Source organism: Drosophila novamexicana, unplaced genomic scaffold (genome assembly GCF_003285875.2).
Source record: "Drosophila novamexicana strain 15010-1031.04,08,12 unplaced genomic scaffold, DnovRS2.1 tig00000193-arrow-pilon, whole genome shotgun sequence".
Taxonomy (NCBI): domain Eukaryota; kingdom Metazoa; phylum Arthropoda; class Insecta; order Diptera; family Drosophilidae; genus Drosophila; species Drosophila novamexicana.
In genome coordinates this window covers 8,056,310-8,079,278 of record NW_020824787.1, presented here as the reverse complement: position 1 = coordinate 8,079,278, position 22,969 = coordinate 8,056,310, and the positions used below count along the sequence as shown (strand labels likewise).

At 38.5% G+C, this 22,969-nt stretch overlaps 1 protein-coding gene and 1 long non-coding RNA gene across 4 annotated transcripts in view; one reads left to right on the top strand and one right to left on the bottom strand.

The window, feature by feature from the left end:
- LOC115758748 overlaps positions 1-2,346 on the top strand; it is a 39,550-nt gene extending 37,204 nt beyond the window's left edge. Inside the window, exon 3 of the long non-coding RNA XR_004017460.1 lies at positions 2,197-2,346. This is a non-coding gene — a long non-coding RNA (uncharacterized LOC115758748). The remainder of the gene's footprint in view (positions 1-2,196) is intronic.
- The window catches only part of LOC115758741 (lachesin), a 49,044-nt gene extending 27,438 nt beyond the window's left edge, over positions 1-21,606 (bottom strand). For 2 of the 3 annotated variants that reach the window (XM_030699492.1, XM_030699495.1), the window contains exons 1-2: positions 21,302-21,606; positions 11,057-11,131 (exon numbers count right to left, since the gene is read on the bottom strand). In XM_030699492.1, coding sequence (XP_030555352.1) covers positions 11,057-11,131; positions 21,302-21,596 — 370 coding nt within the window. In that variant the 5' untranslated portion in view covers positions 21,597-21,606. Of the gene's footprint in view, positions 1-8,367; positions 8,514-11,056; positions 11,132-21,301 lie in introns of those variants that run through there. The other variant, XM_030699493.1, reaches the window with a different exon arrangement.
- Between the last annotated feature and the right edge of the window lie 1,363 nt (positions 21,607-22,969).

Sequence of the window (22,969 nt, the reverse complement as noted above, 5' to 3'; positions counted from 1 at the left end):
TAAAATATGCATTATTATAGCGAACGTATAAGGGCGAAGTACTCAAATTCCTTGCTATCCCTGAACTCGGCCGTATCATTGAAGGTCCTGTCGTGTCCTGTGTCGAAAATCTTCCACATACAAGAACTTAAAGCTGGTCCAAGGACATTGTCGTTATGGATTTCGAGATCTCAAGGAGTTTGTGTTTCCTTAAGCACGGCGACTAAAATTGATCAAGTCCTGGATTCTTAGATGACCCCCTAATATTTTGATGCACCTCGATTTGCTTGATCCCTACGATCCTAACGCAACATTTCCTTTAAAAATCCGCAAGGATATGCCCGAGTTATAAGCAATCAAAAATTAAAATTTAACTTGACCAGCAAACGTGCCCCTTTCGGGTATGCAATGCTTTTTTTCGGCATGTCATGTGAACTTTTAATTTTCGATTGCTTATAACTCGGCCATATCCTTGCCGATTTTCAAAGTACTTGTACTTTTAGGACTGTGACGAACAAGCGCATCGACCTGCATCAAAATATTGGGGGGTCATCTAAGAATCCAGGACTTGGTAATTTTTACAGTCGCGGGCCGCAAGGAAATGAGCGTCAGACACAAAATCGAAACTAGAAGGACGATTTAAATGTAAGTTGGTGAACTTGGTCAACACAACTTTCTGCTCCCATCGAGCTCAAAAGTGTATCCTTTCGATTTCGCACTCTAGCTATAGCCGTAACAAGAATGTCCTGTTCCGAAAAATAAGCATATATCGGAAACTACAATGTTTATTCCCATGTCCTTTGGTAAGCTGATATCATCATATTCCAAATTAAAAATATAATATAAGAAGGACGAAAGTAAAAAAAACAGCTGAGATATAAGGACCTGGTGGTATAAACAGATAAGCATATAGCTTGGCCATATCCTTGCGTATCCTGATGAGTCCTGAGTCAAACAAATTGTATTAACTAAGACTACACAATGGCCAAAGGACATCCAAGCCGTCCTTGTGGTTCTCAATATATAAAGGGTTGTGTTTTGAGGCTATTTCCTAGCGCATCGTGATAAATTTTACCAAGTCCAAGATTCTTAGATGACCCCATAATGTTTTAATGCGGTTCGATGAAGTCGGTCCCCACGATCCTAACGCACCATGTCCTTTGAAAATCTTCAAGGATATGGCCGAGTTATGGCTATATTTCAAAGAAGGATACTTTTATAAAACTGGCCGTAGCTTTGGCATTTTAAGGACTTTCGGCATGTCCTTTGGCCCACAGACTATCCTTGTCTTGCCCATTTAGAAAATATAATAAAAAGGACGAAGGTCCTTCAAACAGCCAAGATGAAGGGATATATGTTTTGTACATTAAAATGGCTCTATCACAGCATTATCCTTGCAGATCCTGTCAAGTCCTGTGTCAAACAATTTGTATTGACTAGGACTACAAACTGGCCAAAGGACATCCAAATCGTCCTTGTGGTTTCTGAGATATGGCTTATTTTCTAAAAAGGACATTCTTTTTATAGCCATATCTTGGTCATATCCTTAAGGATATCAGAAGGTTATACCTTTCTGAAGTCGTGGGAAGCAGGACTATCGATTGGCATTCAAGGAATTCCAGGATTCGACAAAAAATTTCACTAAAATTTTTCACAGGGGTTTAGTCAGAAAATGGCCAAAAATCGAAAAATTCGGGACTAACTTCGCCATTTGAAGGACTATCGCGATGTCCTTTGGACTGTAGATAGTCCTGATCCTCCCATTTACGAATATACAACCCAAAGGACGAAAGTCCTTCGGACAAAAAAGTTTTAAGGACAAAATTCTAAACCGAAAATAGCTTATAACTCGGACATATCCTGGCGTATCCTGACGAGTCCTGTGTCAAAAAAATTGTACTGACCAGGACTACAATCTGGCCAAAGGACATCAAGATCGTCCTTGTAGTTTCAGAGATATCGCGATTTTACTGTAATTGTGGGATTTCAACCAATTTTCCTTGGGGCCCGCGACTGAAAAATTACCAAGTCCAGGATTCTTAGATGACCCCATAATGTTTTAATGCAGTTCGATGCAGTTGGTCCCCACGATCCTAACGCACCATGTCCTGCAAGGATCTGCAAGGATATGCCGGAGTTATGGCCATTTCTATCCTCAAAATACCCTTATATATCTCTTTTGACATTTTTGTTTCAAATGTGTTTTTATCTTTTCAGACTGAAGGATTTAAGGACTCTAATCGATTCTAAGGACTATTACGAATCTAACGAGGCTACTCCTTCCAGGATCGGATATATATTAAGCCAAATATAGACATTTTAAGTTAAAATCGAAAATATATGTAAAAAACAATAAATTTGTTTATTTTAACATAAATAAATAAAAAATGTATTAAACAATAACCTTTTTTTACTTCTAAAGCATATGGGATTGCAAAAAATTCAAAAATCAACGGTCGTTAAAAATCTGTCCGTTAAAGGCGCCGGTTTCTGAAATTCTGCTGAAATACCAGGCAAACAGAATTGTCTAGAAGGTCGACAACATTTTTCAGCGTCCGAACATTTTCTGTTGCATACCCGAAAGGGGCGCCCTCGTCGGCGGCTGGGTCCCCAAATTTATACTGAAATTCCGCTGAAGTACCAGGCGAACAGAAATGCTCAGAAGGTCGCCGAATATTTTCGAATAAAAAATTTTGTTGCATACGCGCAAGGGCAAAAATGTAACTCATTTAAAATGAGTGATGTTAAGCTACAGATAATGTTAAATGAGTGCTGTAAAGCGGATGTTAACTAGCAGCTGCAGCTGCTGCTCATTTACAGGGGCTGCTGAAAGAGAAAGCATGCTTGTTTTTGGACCATTTCGATGCAAATTTTGCAGGGATTTGATCCTTTAGGTTCTCGAGGACAATATCGATGGTATGATTTAACCAAGGATATGCAAGTCAACTAAGTACCATTAGGGGCGGGGCTGAAAAAAAAACATACATGCCTATGGACCGTTTCAACGCAAATTTGCAGAAATTTTGTCCTTTTGGTTTATCAGGACTATATCGATGGCATGGAGTAACCAAGGATATGGGGGTCAACTAATAACCATGACTGGGGCGTGGCTGAAAATTGCATACAAATATCTTAGGCGTGTTCTTGCATATTTCGCAAATATTTGACCATTCAGGATCATCAGGACAATATCTACAGTCTGGTACTACCAGGGATATTATATATTTTGTCCGTAAGCGCGGAAGTGTGGTCTGAAAAATAAAACAAACAAAAAAATATTAATACTTTTGTACAACTTTAAATTGTTTTATCTTGGCTGGATTGTCCGCTCTTTTGAAAATTCACTTTATTGGACTTGCAAGTGTATCTAATTAAATTCAACAGTTTTGATTTACGTTTGCATAATAATATATTGAACGGAAATCAAGCTTAGCTTTAATTATAACGTCACTCCGACGTTCTATTAACAGTTTACAGCTGCGCAGAATAACATGCCCATTTAACAGTGGATGCTAACTAACAGAAAACTAAGTTGCGCGGGCAAAAAGCGGAGAGAACTTTGAGTTTTTTTTGTTTTTGCATTATCTACTTATGCTCGCGTGTGCCCGCTCGTCTGTCTTTGAATTGTGCTCTCTCACACAAGAACTCATCTTGTGCTAGCTATAGCTAACTTTCTGTGCGCCCATTTTTTCATCTGCTTTGCGCACTCGCAACTTGATTCTCTGCGAGTTTAACCCCGGTAGTCAATCGCACAGCTTAAGCAGGCTCAAGTTACTGCGCAGCCACAAGCTTTTAATAGCAGCTGGTGTCAACATGGGATGCATGCTAAATGCGCAGAGCTATATTTCACACATACCATATCTCGGCAAAAGATATATTTAAAAATGAAAAGTTTGTTAAAAAAATGTAAAAAAAATACAAGTTTAGGTAAAATTACCCAATAAATGGTAATTAAATGCTCTGTTTTATTTAAGAAGTAATCGCGCCCAGGAAGAGCATATATAATAATAACACATAAGCTTCCCATTGTTCTAGAGGTGTGTAGTCTTTAACTCGCAATTGACTACCGGGGCTTTATTAACATACAATAACAATGAGAGCACAAAGTAGAGAAAAGAAATTGGCGCACAGAAACTTGAACAAGCCGTCGATTCAAAGAGGAATTCTTGTTTGAGAGAGCGTAATGCAAAGGTAGATAACCCATAGGCAAGTTCACACTTTCTTAAGTAGATAAAACACCAGCGAATACGCACATGCACAAGGTTATGCAGAAAGTATTGCAAAATATATACATACATACATATGTGTATACCAATTGTTGTGCATTATCTCTTTCGGCATCGCGCTCACTCGTCTTGCTTTATTTTATGGGCGCCGTTTTTTTCACTAATTGTCTTTACAGCTTCATTCTGTGTTAGTTTGATTCCAGTTGCAAATTTGTCGTATGCCGTAAATAACTTAGTGGGTGTGTTTCCGATAAAATTACTTAGTCAAAAATTGAGAGCACATTTAAACCGAGTTACGGAATATTTACCATTTAATACATAACACAATAAGAATTCATCTAATCACTTTATGTTCACTATCTTTGTACTTAGCAGGTATGAAGGCATTAAACATATTGCCGATATTAATGAAGCGCGGCTGTGCAATAACTTCAAAGTCGTTTTTACTACTGAGGTGAAACTTACTCAAAGCGCATGAAAAAATCGCACACAAAAATGAGAACAGCTAAACGATCATCAGAGAAATTCGACTTAACAGAAATGAGCAACAGCAAAAATTCGACTGAGAGCCATGCATAAGTTAACATAACAAGCAGGCACACAGATGCATGCGAAGATAAAGCACAACCATTCACACACATCTATATATATATATATATGTATATATATATGCAGAGAGACGCGCCAAATAAAAAGATAACTCGTGCGCTCACACGTAAGTTTGTTGTTGCTTATCGCTCCACGCAATTATTGCTGGTGTGCGAATTCATCTTTAGAGCGTCTGCCTTCTTTATCTTCTCTATTTTCGCTTTGCCTAATGCATGCTTCGCATAAGCTAGCATGTATGCATGCACATTCGTCAGTATATACATGTGTGTATGCATATTCCTCTTGGCTGGCATTGTTGCTGTTACAATAAATTGAATGAGAGTTAAGCTGGCCTGAATAGCGCGAATTGACGAGGCAGATTTGGCAGAATAGTGCCAAAATACTCTAAAGCTCAGCCAGTTCCTTAGAAAATATGGCTGTGTCTCAGGTAATTGGTGCCGACGTTCAGAGATGTGTTCCTATAATCGGACGAGATCCCAAAATTATGGTGTCTAATACAAATCAATATTATGATTTTAATTTTCTAGCTATATCGAATATATAAAATATACGAATATGACATCTTAAATGCCAATAATCTTTTCTTAATTATTTGGTACTAATTTTATTTGTTTCAAAAATGCCCTTTAGTTAATGGGTTTAAATAATTTTGTATGCGGATTATTATTATGAGACAGCAGCACGCGTCACGCGTTCAAGCAAACGTAAGTGCCTTCTCTGATTACCAGGCGCACATAGTCGGTAGTTGTTGATTGTTTGCGTCCTAAAATTCTCTCTACTTCGACTTAGAATGCGTGTGCACGAGGAGAATGTAAACTCGGGAGCGTGGACTGTGGCGCTCAGAGCACAGAATGCAAGTTTATCTTTAATATGCATGCGATGGTGCTCTCAGCTCCAATATAAGAATGTGCGTCAGCGTGTGTATGTGTATGTGTTCTTTCCTACTTTTAAGCTCTGCTCTCAGCACAGTTCTCAGCCACGACTCAATAGCTCTGCCGACTACTGCTGATATAACAGCAGCAAAGACTGATCTTGCTATCTCTGTCTAGCGCTTAAGTTATGTGCCTGCGTCGTTTGTTTTCGATTTGTCGTATACATACAAACGTACATATGTATGCACGTATGTCCGAAGCGGCGGCTGACCGAAAGACTGTAATCATACCCTGTATGCATAGAAAATGTGAGGGGTATAACCGTTTGGTGAAATAAATATATATGTAAATATGTTTATCCCTAAATCGGATGGTAGTCATTGCAGAAAGTATGTGTGTGTCCGCAGGTGTATTATTGTTGCATATATATGTGTTTAAGAGGCACATCTGAAAAGAAGTTACAGGGCATCTCGCAGTTGCTCACTGCCAAGAAATGTAACGTGTTTTTTTCGCGATGCCTCGTTTATCTACTGTGCCCGCCCGCTTTGACGCTGTTTTTGTTCTTGCAATAAAAATATAAAAGAAATATGGCCAAACGCGGATGCGTTGGGTTTTGATGGGGGCGGCTATGCAAAACTGATGCAAGAAAAATGACACTCGAAACACAACGCGTAATTACACAAAAAGGAATTACTTAAAATATTTTCTTGTATATGAAAATAAAAGGATTCAGCGAACTTTAAGGCTTTTCAGTTTTGAATTAAATTGTTTACTTCTGAGAAATTAGGCAAACAAAAGGTGCACCCGTAAATATGCATATTTTCAAGTAAATTTCGAATACGTCTGTCTGATTCGCATTGTTCTGCAAATACTCAAGCTGAACATTCATTGACAAACACTGAACGAACAGCTTTAAAACCCATTGTGAATAACAAGTGCTATTCAGTGCACAGATAAGGCCACATTCTTGGATATTTCCCAGAAAACAGCTCCCAGTCCCGCGAGTCATTCTCTCTCTCCTAGCTAGACGCTGTTGTCAGCCCGTCCGCAGAGGCAGTCAGTCAATCAACGCTTCGGCGCTCGAATGCCCAGCGATGCGGACAATGCGCGGGTTGACTTTAAATGCGCGCCCGCAAGTATGCAACAGATTTGTGGCTTTCAGTGGCGGCCTTTAAAAGTTTGCCTACACACGCACACACACCTGCACTTGTGTGTGTGTGTGTGTCGCTGACATGCCAAGGAGACCTCAACAAAGTTGGCGTTACGCATACGCCCCGTGAATGTTATGAAAACAAAAACATAAAAAAAGCAAACAAACAAACAAAAAGGAGCCGTCGGCTGGGGATGCTTTCTTATATGCGGGGCACGCGTCAGTTAAAGCAAATCAACACATAACAATCTTGTACTCAAAATGCGTAAACAATGTGATAAGCAAAGAGAGAGAGAGAGAGAGAGAGATGGAGAGAGAGAGAGAGAGAGAGAGAGAGATAGAGTGAGTGGCGAGACGGGAGAGATGAGGCGGCAGGAGGCGAGTATTCGCGACGAGCATGCTTTTTGATGTGTATTGATGTGGTCCTAAATCTCACTTGCAAGGGGTAAACAGCGCAAAAGTATGGCATTGCTCAACACTGACAATAGATTCATGTGTGCGTTATTCACTTGTTTGTTTGCATGTGTGCGTGTGTGTGTGTGGGTGTGTTTAGTGTGCTGTCATGTTGCGGATTGTCGTCTAATCTCTGTCTAAACATTACGTTCTGCGCCGCTTATTATACACTATACACTTCGCTCTGAAGGGGTGTATAGAATGTTATTTGAATGTATCTAATGAAAGTTTATTAATAAGGCATTTGTAATAGGATAAGGCTATAGTTTCAGGCCCCGTTTATGTAATTACAGTGCTGTAAACAATGTTAACTATTAATAGCTATCGATAAGAAGATGATAAGAATAAACAGGCTGCCAATTTCGAGTGTGAGGATAGTCCGTCTTTAATTGACATCTGTTGAGCTTTATAGCTCAATTATTAGTGGGTAATATTACAAATTTTTCATATAAAAATATTTATAAATTTAAATGAGCGTATGTGGAACCAAAGCTTTTACTAAATTCGAAGCATTATTTGCATTTGGGAAGAGTATCTGACAGAATAAAGCTGGTCAAATCGGGCCACATTTGAATGAACATACATTTTCTCAATTCTAAAAGACAGGTTTTTCCTTAAGCTCAACAATCTGCTCCCTTTCCAAAGAGCATCTACGCTGCGGCTTCTATTTACTAATCGTTTCTGTTTGTGCGCCCTGAAGTATGCTCCACTAGATAATAATAATAGCAAAAGGGGGAGTCTAAGTGTGCTTAAGTGCTGGGCACGACAATTTCGCCGCTTTCAGCCGTAGCTGTTGTGCCTGTTAATAAGCTCGATTACCCAGCTCCTGTCGCGTCAATAAAAATTTGCCACAGACTGTCCTGAGCAACCCTGGCGAGCCCCCGCGCGCGCCGCTTGCTTTTTGCTGTCTCTTTTGCGCTGCCCTTCGTGTAACGGCATTCTGTGTTGCCTTTTGCCAACTCATTTGATTTGGCTCCGTTTATATTGATATGTGCCTGCCTGCCTGCCCCCGTCCCCCCTCTCATTCGTTATATATCTACCCTCACCCCTGCGCGCTGCGTGTATTTTTATGGCATACTCTTCGGCGCGTTCGTGTGTAAATATGTGCAAATTCGCAAATTCGCTACATATTTTGTTTTGTGGCACATCATTCCGGGTAGGCTTGGGTGTGATTGTTTAGTGGATTTATGGGCACATGAAATTAGGATTTAATGTGCATATGTCTTCTGCCTTGAGTGGATTTATTGCACATCCTGAACGCATATCCCTCGCCTCTCTGTACTTAAACATAATGCTTATGATATATGCGAATAAAGCAAATCGTTTTTAACCCCTCACCCCCCCCCCCGCAAGGGCTGGCTATTTGTTGTGGTTCTTTTGTGTTTGGGTTTGAGTCTGTCTCTGTGCTTGTGTTTGTGTGCGGTTTGAACTGGCTTAGCTGCTCGGAGTTTTTGGAAAGTAAGTAGCTCGGCATTTGCTTAAGCTATATGTAAGGCCTGGGCTTTGGCCACATTTGTAATTGTAATCTTGCTTGGTGAAAAGTGCATTTTATGTGGATTTATGCGTGTTGGGCTTCAAGTAATATACAATACATAAGCCCTTAAGCAATACAGATTGTATATCTATATACAGATTTCATTAACTTTACTTGCATATTAAAATCAAAAGTACAGCAATAAGTACTCGATTGGGCTAAAAATATGCTAAATTAATGCTTAAGCATTTTAGGTAAGAGATTAATGAATATTAGTTAGAAAACAGTCTAGCTAATGAGTACTCAATTAATAATGATAATTGATAATCATTTTAGTTTGCAAAGACTAAAACTGATTTTGGTTCCGGATTTTATTCCTAACTCAGATTGTATCTAAATAAGTGCACTTATGGAAAATAAAATATTTTAACCCGAAATACATATAAATTATTCTTATTTAAATTTAGACAAAATATATTATATAATTCAATTTGACTTTCTTGGAGAATGAATAAAACAATGAATAAAACTCAAATTATTTGTTGGAGTGAAGCACATTTTTAGTTGCTTCTGATATGAAAAGAAAAAATGACTTCCTTGACTTACTTTATCATAAATAATTGATGGCAAATGTGTTTTCTTTTTTTTATACTACCATTTATATCGCTGACATTTGTTTTCATTTAGCTGCTCGTATCACATCAGTTTTTATTTTTGTTATTATAAAATACAATTATGCAACCACTTTGGCTTATCGCTGAGTGGCTTTTAGGCCGCATTCTCAAGACGTTCATTCAGAAGCACACTCTAGGCGCATTTCCGACTTACTTTCTCCTTCCGCTCAATTCAACTTTAAGCTCACTTTATTAAGTCAACTCGACGCGGCATTTCAACTTAATAAGCGCAGCAACAACAACAACAACAACAGCAACAGCCGGAAAATGGCGCTATTTAAATGCTAAACAACTCTATTAAGTTGCACGACACACACACATGGCACACACACATTTGCCAGCCAAGGCCAGATTTAGCTTGAATATTTTCGGTCCGTTTCGTGCTTTGGCCAGGGGAGGGTGTGGCAGCGTGCAGGGGGCAGGGGGCAGAAATGGAACCTCAGCACGTTTCAAATACAATTTACAATAAATAAAATTTAAAAGCGAGAAAAAATGCTGCGACAACAGCGACTAAAGACACGACACCGACTCACGACCGAACGACTGACTTAATGGCGCCCCGCGATGGGGTCAGGGGGGAACAAGGGGAGAGGGGGGGCTTGCCAGAAGTGAGCAGAGCAAGTGATGCTTGGGATAACGTAACACGATACGGGCAGCACGCAGCAAAAGGTGTGCACGATCACAGCGAAGAGTGAATGCCCTAACATGAAATTTAAAATAGGGAATACCCAAAATGAATATCTATAAATGGGCATCAACTTATTTATTTGGCTAGCTTGTCTTTGCTTGTGCTTTAAGTACATATTTAATTTCTTATAATCAATTATATACTTATTTAATTATTTGTTTAGCTTCCAATTAATTACGTATTTTATATAATTATTTATTTAATTTTGTAATATTTTGATAAACTTGTGTTAAGCACAAGAAATTCAAGAGGTCAGGTCAAAAATCTTGAAAAAAAACATACATGAATCAAATTGGGAGTAGCCAAGGTTAAAGCAAAATTATTGTATAAAATTCTTGATTTGGCTGGTTTTTGTTCTTGTTTCTGTTTGTGCTTTTCTTATTTTTAAATTATTTAAGCATCAACAACTGTAACAAAAGCGCGTAAAACAAAGATCTAGCGCCAGCAAAAACAAAAGTCTTTAATACAAATTAAAAACGGGCCAATAAAATCCCAATAACTAAATATGAAAACAAAATACAAAAAATATCTTGATTTTTTATCGACTTTTCCTGAGGCAAAACACAAAAAAAACCTGACTACATTGATTATATTTTTATAAATATTTTAAATAAAATACTAAGATATTCAAGTATTAATGTTATGTTTGAATTTATAGGATTCTTTTATCTATTCCCGAAATTTCAACCGTATTTGTAAAATTCATATTATTATCAAAATAATAAATGTGTAACATTTATTTAATTTAGGTACGCTACATATTGACATAATTAAACATTTTTCCATTGTTCAATTCAAGAAAAAATAATCAAATATCTGCAAGTATTTGCGAGGGAATATATATATATATTAAGGAAATGTATATATATGCATATATATGTGGGGAAATGTGGGAGTTGGGCGTGACCGTGTAAACTGTAAGTCGTCTTACCTTTCTCTGGTATTACATTGACGACCGTGTCCTCGCGTATGTCTTCCAGCAGCTCCTCGTGATTTTGCATTTCCGCTTCGGGTACACACGTTGCAGGTGCGAGAGGGAGAGAGAGGGGCAGAGAGAGAGAGAGTCTGTGTTAAAAAGTTACATTTACAGGTAATACGTAGTTAATTTAAGCTCGCTTGGCTCTGGTGGAAATTCAATTTGCGGTTAGAGCATTGAGCAGGTCACATCAATATAAACAGATAAACAGGTTGCACAGCAACCGCCGAAAAACCAAAAACCACACACGCACACACATACATAAACACACACACACACACACACACGCGCGCACATACCTTAACACAGCCAAAATGCTTTGGCTGTAGAAGTAGATGCGCTCGGCAGGGTCTGGACCGTGGTATGTGGGTATATTGAGGAGCTTGGGGCTTCTGGCTTAACTGTTCGTTTCGTGCATTTTTCCAATATTTTTTTTCGGAGCGCATTTATTTGGCGCCTTCTTTACGAGCAGCTTGTAATTCTCGCGACCGCAAAATGAACTTGCACAAAATGCGCAATTTGACTTTTCTGCAGCAGCTGCAAATGAAGCTGCCAGCTATATGAAATCAATAAACCGTAGCGGCCAAGGGGTGGGGGCAGGGGGAGTGGACGACCGTATATTACCCAGACAGGTGAAATGCAATGCAGTGCACGCATCATCAAATATTTAGTAAATGCTGCCAAATGGATAAATGTGCAAATGGTTTTATGCGTAACTTGTTTAGAATATGCCAACTGAGGGGGTTGTTGGACGGAGGGCGTGGTGGGGCAAGGGGCGGAGGGGTTGTTTAGGGGGGCAGCACTTCAAGGTTGGCTGCGCTTTAAAACGCTTTGTGATTACCAATTTTTTTATTGGTTACAAGGGAATTAGCTGTTATTATTGAATTGAATTGGTAGCTTAGCAGGAGCGAGAGATTGAGAGAGAGAGAGAGAGAGACAGAGGAAGAGAGAGAGAGAGAAGCGAGAGGGAGAGCGCGAAAGAGAGAGATTTGGATATTGCTTTGATTCTAGCCAGATATGCTTATATTTTTAATTTTTGTGGAAATTGTTGATAAATAGAAGTATAGGATACTTGAAGAATAATTATAAGCCGAAGCCAATTAATGCCTCTTATATTTATTAAGTTATGATATTATATACTGCTTTTATTATTTGTATTAACTTATTTCACCTTAAACCGCCTGCTGATTTGATTACGTGCTCATATGGGATTCGTAATAAGAGCTGATGTCGTAAACAAGTCGTCTAGTCGATATTTGTTCGTGTTCGTGTGGCTGTGGATAAGACTCAACTTTTGCCGAGTTGAGCGGAATCTTCATGAAGGAAAATACGATAATAAAATGCAGCCCAACTACTTTTATATAAGCCTTTTCTAGTCTAGCTCGACGTGAAAAGTCTGGCCGTACAGCATCTCAATTGGCGGCCGGTTAGCTGCAGCACGAAGTGAGGTTTTCTTTTTTATGATGGGCTGCCCCATTTTCACGGTCACGTCGAGCTTGGCTGCTAAATCACGTCATGGCAGGCCAGGCAAAAGAATGTGAAAGAAGAAAGAAAAATATAGAAAATTGGGCGAACAATTTCACAGCTCTTTCGGCAGTCGGCGGAGAAGCTGTGTGTGTGTGTGTGCAGAGCTGTCTGGTTAAGGTGGCACGTAGCATTCGCTGGCAACATTTGTGGCCCTTTTGAATGCATTTTCTATGCCTGCACATGAGCCAGCAGGCGGCTTCGTAATATGGCAGACCGGGTGAGTGTAAAGGGAGCTGGGGCTGTTGCAACTATGCAACACAAAATATTACAAACAGGCTGCACTGAGGCAAGTCGAGCGCAAAGTTGTTGCCCAACTTGAACATCAGCTAAGGATTTTGCTGCTGCTGTATTTGATGTTTGGCAGAGCGTACCCCCCTGGAAAAAGCCAAGCCCCTTCTACTCTGTGCTCGTTTGCAACCCCTGCTGGAATCGAATTTATTGCATACTTTTGTGCGTTGCTGCTGGAACCGCAAATGTATTCGCCTTGCCAGGCAGCTGTGACATTTGCACAAAGTCATTTCAACCGTTTCACTGCAAGTGCAGAATCCCACCCGAACGCCTTATTGTTCTGCCTCCCAACTGGTAAACCTACTGGCAGTTAGCATGTGTTTGGCGTTTATTAAAATGCAAACAGTGCCGAATTGTTGAGCATGAAAATTAATTGAAAATTTGTTTCATTTCACTTGGCTTTGGCTTTGGCCCGAGCTCGCATTGCTTTGCCATTTGGCCATTCATTTGGCTGTCGTCTGCTACGCATTTCGTATTTCTTACTTTTTCTTATGACAATGTTGCTATTTGCCATTCCATTCGAACTTCCTCAACTAGCAACTGGCAATTGGCAACTGCCAAATTCCAATTCATTTGGTCTATTGACACTGTCTCTGCACGCACCCGTTTAGAGTCCAAGGCCTTTGCGCCTTATAAATAACTTCATTTTTTCTCCTCTATTTTTTGCTGTCATCGTGCCGAAAAACTAGGCAAAATATGTGCCAAGGTGGCCGAGTAAATGGCACTAAAAATCAATAGCAACCGCTTGGATAGACACGCGCAGAGAAAGGAAGTGGGGTGAGAGAGAGCTGGGTGAAGGGGCATAGAAATTGGAATGTGAATGTGACAAAGTAAACTTTGGCAGGCACTTCTTCTGCCTTTGAAATACTCAATTACCTTCAGGATATTTGACTGCAAATAATACAAATATATTTGAGCTACACTCCGTCCAAAGGACAACATATCTTTTGTATTAGGAAAACGAGCATTATGGCATATAAATAAAACATTTCACATTGTTGGTCCATTGTAATATGAGCACATCAACAATAATAGGTCGGCTTGAGAATGTATGACAAATGCATTCTTGATTGACTTAGGTATTCATAGTCCGATCTTTATGTTAATTGTGGCGTTTAAATATGGCATTGAAATGATGCAAGACTAACTTTCAATTTTCTTTTATTCATTTTTGGGGGATATATTATATAAATGTAGGGGTATGCTTGCAAAGTCTAACGATAGTTATCGAGATTAGGAAAATGGAGATATCGAAAGAGACATTAGAAAAATTGCTCAAAATTATTTTTTTCTTCATTTTCGATAGTTTATCAAATAGTTTAAGCTATGCATTAGAAACCATGTCTATTGATAGTTATCGATATTAGTAAAATGAGCAGAGATATCGGAAAAGTCAAAGTCGCAATTATATATGAAATTTCCCAGTCTACAGCTTTTGCAGGTCTCGAGATCAAGGCACAGAAGAACATGATATCGACTCAGTTCCTTGTCCCGAATAAGAATATATATATATATTGTCGCCTTACACATAAATACAAATTTTTATATTTATAAGATAATCATTATCAGATAAAAATAATTCTTATTCAAGCGGAAAGATGCTTGCGCATTAAATTGAATTTCAAGCTAATTGAATTTGTTGCATTAAAAATTAAAATTAAAAGCTTTTATGGCTAAATTTGTAGACCGAAGACGCCTGCCAATATACATTTTTCATTTACCCATCATTAAGTCCACAAAAGCTTATGAACATGCGTCAAATTGAGCTATTTCTGTTTACCACTTGATTGCGCTCACCTTTTCGGGACAGGACACTCGGCTCGGCACTGATTGTCGCTGGGCCAAGCCTCAAAACTTCATTAGCCAAAAAGCACGTGCCGAAATTGGGGGAACAGCAACAACAACAACAACAAACACAGAGAGCGGAAAATCGGTAGAAAAAGAAAATCTTTGAAACGTTGAACGCCATAAATTGCACGGCGGCAAAAATAAATGTAAAGTAAATGGCGCTAATTCAAAGTAGATTTATTTATTATGCCATTTTTCTAGCGGCAATGCGCCAAGAAATATGCCTTAAATTTCTTTCTTCACAGCCCGTTGTCGCGCTCATAGCTGAAAATGGAAATGGAAAACTTTAAGACATTGAAAAATACTGAGAAACGTGGGCAAGCAAATGAAAATATACGAGTACGCACTGAAATAATGCAACAAACACAATAAAGATGCCTTGGAAAAAAACCATAGGGCGCCTCATTTGGGGGGCCGTGAGTCGTGAGCTGCGAGCTGTGAGTTTCCTTTGCTAAGTACACGAGCATATTAATTTACGCATCCTGTGGCGCCGCCTTTGAGAAGCGACACACCTGCTGCGACAGACGCGCATCGCCTCATCTCTCTTCTCATCTGAGGCCGCAGGCGCTTGCTTAGTCGCAGCCGCCTGAACGTCGGCTGTTGATTTTGGCCATAATGCTAACGCATTTAAGCCAATTTTCGTGTCAAGTCTCAATGATTTATTAGCCGGCATTGCAGACAGAGCCTGCCGGCCCCAATCCAAGCAGCGCCAGCTTAACGCCCGCAAACGACTGAGCCTAAGCGAGATGAGGTGTCAACAACTGCCTTAAAGTTGCACAAATTTGTCGACAATTTGTAAATGCCTTCTTTCTCTTAGGCTGATGATTACAATTAGGCTGGAATTCGACAAATGGTGTAGGTGGAGCTGAGTTATTTGTGTGGCAAAAAAAAAGTGTTGTAGAAGCGAAAGACTTGCATACGAACAGCTTAATAACTCACTAGTTTACTCATTTGAAATTATGAGAATTGCATAGAAAGGCGTTTGTCATAGCAGTTCCGAGTTGAATCACGTGTGAAATAACTCAAATAAATGTTACTTTAGACTTTAATATACTAAAACAAATAGTTTTCCACGCACTTAATAAGTAATTATGAGAATCGAATAGAGAGGCACTCTTTAAACTGAGCGAGTACTTGTTCATCAATTTGCTAATCAGCATTTCATAATATTTCAGTGTATTTCAATTCAGCTTAGAATATCTCTATTTTCCTAACCCATTCAATGTCCAAATTGCATGTTCTGCTCTCAGCTCACGTACATCACGCACACAGGTGCTTTTTCACACTCTAAGCGAGCGGGCGTAGCTTGGAACCTTTCAGTTTTAAGTTCACATACGCTTAGTAATACTGTGTTTGTATGTCTTTAGGTTTAATGGCAATAAATACTAGTTTGCACTGTCGCAAAATATGAAAGAACATAAAATAGTAAAAGATATTATCTGTGCGCTGATAATTTATGGCAGCTATTTAAATTTTCGTGAAAGACTTTTGAATTGAAAATGTTGGAATAAGATGGCTACATTTTAAAAGTCAGTGAAAAGAGCCGAAAAATCTTGAATCTCTCGCATATACGTATGTTAGCTGGCTGATTAAACTTGTTAACAAGTAGATAGATTACTGCCGTCTGTCTTCCGTCTTTTCAGGCGTTCGAAGCCTTAATTTTAAGTGTATAATAAATTGTTTAAACAATACGAAAATAGAAAATTCAAGCTCATGTAGAAAATGTTATTAGTTGTCTTGGTAACGAGAGTAAATCCATAAATAATTGTACATATTAATTGCAGTGTCCCTTCTTTTATATGCAACTTTACAACGATGAAAATAACCAATTTAATTTTCGTAACGAGCAAGTTTTGCAATAGTTTTGGAATAATGCGATTGATAATTGATTTTAGCTTTGAGCTAGCAAGTTCTTTGATGCGGACTCTCATTCGCTTAATCTGACTGCAAGCAATATTTTTACTTTTAAGTACATTGCAGCACTTACTGCTGTGTACCTGGACTTGCATTTTGACCAACTTTCGGAGAGAGGCAGAGAGAGAGAGGGAGAAAGGCAACTTGGTCAGCAAACTTGGCAGATGATTATAAAACTTGAAGTTGCGTACGTGAGCTCAGATTGTGCGGGGCATGCGGTGTGGGAAAAGAGAAGCTACTGATGCGTGTGCCTCTCGGAGAGTCTCCTTGTTGACTTTGTTGTGCAGGTCTCCCGAGTGGCAAACCAAAGTTGCCAGTTATTGGCCAGTCAACTTTTATGCATTTAGCCTGGCCGTAAATGTAACTTTCAAATTAGAGAGGGAGGGAAACAGAGAGAGGGAGAGAGAGAGTGGAAGTAAGCCAAATTTAGTGTTAAAATTCTGTGCGTAGTTCTCGTGCATTTAGCATTCCCATTGCGGCGGTGTCATGTGTCAGAGCTAGCGAAGCATTTGGACAACTTTATCATATTGCATTTAACTGCGAGCCCAACTGCAGCTGCCTTGGAAAGCAACTTTTGCTAATTGAGTTCCGTTGCGTTGCGTCACATTTTTGATATTTGCCAATGCGAATTTTTAGGTTTTCTTCCGACAACATTTTTGAAGCAGCTGCCTGCGGCCCTGGACTCAGGTCAATTGCAAAGTGCCATGCTGTTAAATTAAATTTTGAGAAAGGCGACTTCAAACGAAACACAAACAAACGAAGCTAACGTGAAATGTTGTTAAAAACAAACATTTGCCAAGAGGCAATAGCCGAAAAGCGCAACAAAATACAACAACAGGCAAAAATATAAGAAACGAGAAAGCAAGGCACGCCGAAGATTTAATGCCCTTGCAGATATGTGAGACAATTAAAGCGCATAAATGCTAAGCTTTATATAATATAATATCTCCTTCTATGCGTATAATATCCTCTACAATTTTATAAAAAATTAATTTTTCTCTGCTGAACTGCAGCTCAAATATAAAATCCAAATTTTATCTTATATGCACATTTAATTCCTATTTTTTATTTCAATTAAGATTTAGATTGGATAGATAAAAATAATATACTCATATCAATGTTTTATTCTAGATTTTTTTTTTTATAAATATATAAACATAGCAGAAATCTAACTTAACCTACGCCCGCGGAATCAGCTATCCACTCCAGCATGGCAAACAGCTTAGCACCTCTTGAAAGCTTCAACTTGTTGGGAATTACAAGTGTGAAGCAGTGTAAATGGCAATGCGAGCAGGGACAAAACCAAGAGTGAAAGAGTCTTGCACTTTAATAAAATATATTATATATAAGCCAATTTTTCTTATTATTTATATAATGTATAGACAGTTATGTTTCCCAGCTGAGAAACTATATATACGTAGACGCACACAGAGAAAGAGAGAGAGAGTGAGAGAAAGAGAGAAACAGCCAGTAAGGCTTGTAAACTGATATAGATATAGACATAGAAGATGAAGTTTTTTCAACATCTGCTCATCTCTCTGATCTACTGAAAATAGTGTACATATTTCTACTTCAACGTTTGTGTTCCAACTTTAAGCATGCTTTTCAAGTGTACAAAAGCGAAAACAAAACCGGAGGATACAAAATAAAATACAAATTACAGCAACAAAAGCTAAAAAAGAGCAACAACAAGAGCGCACACACACACGCACACACACACACACACACACAGATATAAAGCAGCAACAGAACGCCTCAAAGGCCAACAACAGCCGTGATTGTCGTTGCCTTCTTCTACTTCTTCTTCTCATTTGTTGCTGCTGCAGCTGCTCCTGTTATTCTGCTCGTAGCTCATCCGCCCCGTCGGCCGAACGACGGGCTAAACAATGTAGAGCGCAAAAAAGTGTTGCATACTTTCAGCAGCAACGCAAAATCGTGTGAAAGATGCACAAACACACACACGCACACATACGTGCACTCACAAACACTGTGAAAGAATGACGTAAATGGCAATGGGAGGGCTGCAAGAGGCAGAGCGTCAATTTTGCAGTCAGTTGGGAAATTGTTGAAAAATTGTCAAACAATTGCAGCAAAGGGGAATGAGGCCTGCCGGGCATGGCTGCCTGCACACTGCAAAGTGGGCGTGGCAAGCTCAACAAAAAATAAAAAGCACAGCAAACATTACGAAATGCACATGAGAAACAGCCAAATGAAATCATAGCAAGAAATTTAAACTGACAAAGTCAGCGCCAACACACGAAACGTGCGTTAAGAAATGCCAAAAGATCTGCCTGAATGAGCGGAGGGGGGTAGAGTAAAAATTGATATAGCGCTAAAGTTTTGACTACGTGATTAAAATGCCATTAAAAAAAGCAAACTGGCAGACTATCTGGCATGCCTGACTGAGGCGAAAAGTTTTTGATAGCTGAATGGTAAACTTTTTTAGTTTATACATTAATAAATATATGGCGCATTAAATAGATTTCTGAGTTGTAGCTATTTAATTATTTCTGCACTTTGATTAATCCGCTAAAAAACTTTTGGTTACACGAGCTGGCAATGTTGGCCTTAAAACGATTATATGATTAAATTGCTGAAAAAAGCTCAAGTTTTAGGGACAAAATAGGCAATAGACATTCAGATAATCTCTATATTTGCAGTTCTTAAAATTATCCTCAAAAAGCATTTTTACTTTTTACATTTTTAAATTTTAATAATTGGTTAATATTTATACTAATATTTCGAATATAATATAAATAAATAAGATAATATTAATTAAATATTATCCTCTTTGTAAAATAAACAAAAAAAAGTTACATTTTTTAACTTTAGCCAAGAATATAAATTAGTATAATAATAATAATAAGAATAATAATGGGAATAATAATAATAATGATAATAATAATAAAATTCATAATAATCATAAAATTAACATTAATATGTGCTAATAACAACAATTGAGTTATTTTTGCTATTTTGTGCTAATATATAATATAAAAGTTGTCTCTTTATTCTCATGGGAAACGTTAAACACAGACCACATTATTCAACTATTCATATTACATCGTACATGTCTCACAGATCTTGTGGCCAGCCGTTTTCTCTGAACATTTGCTTTAAATTCAGTGCATTCACAATGTAAAAACTTGGTCAACATGTCAAGTCATAAACCCAAAACTGGCCAACGACCCAAAGCGCCATCAATCAGAGTGTCAATCACTTTGTGTGTCTCACACGCCAGTATCCTAAGTAGATGCTTTCATGTTAAGCACACACAGACACACACACAAACGCAGACATTCACACGCACACAGATACAAATACACGGATTTTGAGCGGTTCAACATTGTACAACAATGTCAACTGTTGTCCACTTGTTGAGCACCCACAGGAGCAGCGGCAGCGGCAGCAGCAGCAGTCCACAAGTCATGGACAAAGAAAACTTAAGTGGCCACAAACATGGCTCTGGGCTTGCCTCGGCTGGCATGCGGCTGTGTTGTATGTATGTGTGTGTGTGTGAGTACATTTGGGCACAGACACAGACGTAACAGTGTATGCACGGCCACGACAGCCACAATTCGAATGCGAATGCGAATACGCATACGCCATGTGGGCGCTTTAATTATTCTGGGGCCAATTTAAAGAGCCACTAAACCCGGCCAAGCACGTGCTCCAAACTGTCCTCCAACAGTGTGCAATGAGCCAAACTGGCCATCCACACCCCCTTAACCCCCACAACAACCCATTCACCGGCCGTCAGTCACATAATTCCGCTCAAGTGACACACAGCTGGCCGCGCCGGGCGGAGAGGCAACTGAAAAGTTTGTTTGGCACTTGGCAGCCGCGCCAAGTTGACCTTGTGCTAAGCAAAAGCAAACGCAAATAGAGCGTGATAACTCCGCCCAACGCCCAGCGCCCAGCGCCCTGTGTCCGACTTAGTGTCAGCCAGAGTAAGGCGGCAAAAATCGAACCAACGTGACGTGGCTGGAATTTATCTGTGAAATATAAGATACTCGTGCTTTCAGACGCTTAAATTTGTCAAAGGACTTGCACGAGTAGATCGTATTATTGCGCTACGGCTTTAGGAATTTCCACTGAGCACTATGAGAAACTCGGTAAGGTACTAAGCCAGATTATCCACAAAGTTCTACTTGACTTAGCTTTGCTTGCAATCGACACACTTTTCAAGTATCTCTTATTGTATGTTAAAAAGAATTTTCTTTTGAATGAGTTTTATTTTGTATGATATATTTTCGTTCGTTATCAATTTTACGTTTAATTTTTTAAAACGAAACTATTTTGAAGTTTCTTTTATTATATCTAATAAAAATGTTTGTAATTTTTTTATAATATATTATCTTTTGTTTCTCAATTTATTTCTTACTTAATGTTAAATATTTTTATAATTTTTTTTTTGCAATAAATTAAATGTTTGTTATATTTATTTTTTATATTATTTATAATTTTGTCAAGATAATATTATAGAATTGTATTCAAATTGATTTGTTTTCAATCGAAACTCTTGAAGTAGTATATATTGAATTAAACGTAGACTTTCTGTGTTAATTTAACTTATAAAATTGGTTTATTTTTGTAGTTTTATATCATCCATTTTCGACTTACCCAAATGATGCGCTATGTGATCCCGTTCCTCGGATTCGCCAATAATGAAATCCGAGTGCTGTTGCTGATGGTGCAACAGATCCATGTGATGCTGATGCATTTCGCTGTCGTCGTCATCCTGGGCGGCGGCCAGGGACCGGGAGAAGGTCAGCCAAGTGGCCGAGGCGGCGGCAGCGGCAACAATTAGCCATGAGCATATTTCCGGCATTTTATGTTTCCGCTGCAGTTTCATTACGCGGCGCCGGCGCTGCGCCAACGTTACATCCGCTGTCAGCGGAAATATTTTAATTTTCATTTTTATTTGTTTATGCGTTTCTTTTTTTTTCTTTTTTTTTTTGCTGCTGTTTTTCTCTTCTTCTGTCGCTTTTTTTGTATTTTTTATGCTATTTTGTTTGGCTGGGTTTTGTCAATGTTTGCGCGTTGCATAGTTTGTTTGCTCGACTCGCATATTTCTTTATCTGTGCGAAAATGTGTTCTTTAGCTGCTCGCTCTTACTTTCAATTGCAGCAAATGCAATTCATTGCGACTGTTAAATATTTACGCGCAACAATTTGTTCAGCCCTTGGCTGAGTGGCAAAATACATTTTTCCATTGCATAGCTGCAGGCGCTGCGCAGCGTACATTCCCTTTCGAGTCCACAATGTGCTCCGCTGCAAATGAAAGAACAAGACAATATATTAAAAAATGATATCAAAATGCATGGCATGTTTTAATTCATTTTTTTTTTTTGCTCTACGCGTATTCATTATTGCTATTATAACACATTTTTGTTGCATTATTTATTTAACTGCTTTGTGCACTTCTGTTAGTTTTCATCATGGCATTATTAAATATCATTTCATTATTTATGCATTTGCATAAAAATAGCCCCCACTGCGCCGGCGTCCATGAGTGCTTATAAATAATGTGCTAACAGCGAATATATAGCCGGTATTAATAGTTGGCAACTTTGTGGCTTAATTATGGTTGCATGAGCAGCGGTTATCATTGAAACAGAGTGCGAGAGAGTGGGTGGGAGAGGGGGGAAAGACAGCCACTGAATCCATTTAATATTCCTTTAGAAATAGTTGAAACTCGATTTTAGCTGAACTACTTACAAACCGTTTCAAGTTCGTTTAAGGCAAAGTAAGGCACTTATTCAAGCCACACTTAACCCATAAGGAGAGTATATTTACCGGCAATAACCCGGCGTTTTCCGGCTGAAATTTAAATTAAATAGAAAACTTACATTTGATTAAAAACAACAGAGCAACAATTAAACTGAAAAACGAAATAAAATATATGATTAGAGATATAAATCTATAAGTTACAAATTATCTTAAAATACAATAGAACACTTTGAAGTTTCACTTATTGCATTTTAAGAAAACTTGATTCCTATTGCAAATATGTTAGTTTTAATAAAGGTTTAAGGCATACAATTGACGAAATAATAATATTTAAAATTATGAAATTAATAAAACATTTTATTTATTGAAAAGAATATATAACTATATCAGTTAAAGTTAAATTGGAAACGATTGATATCTCATCAAAGATAAAACTCTCAAGCTATAATAAACTAAGTTGCGATTGCAAACAAGTAAAATACGTATTCTCGGGAGTTTGAACCTTAAGCTTTGTGTTTGGCTTAACCGAATGCATAAAGCATATATAGGTTTATTTGAA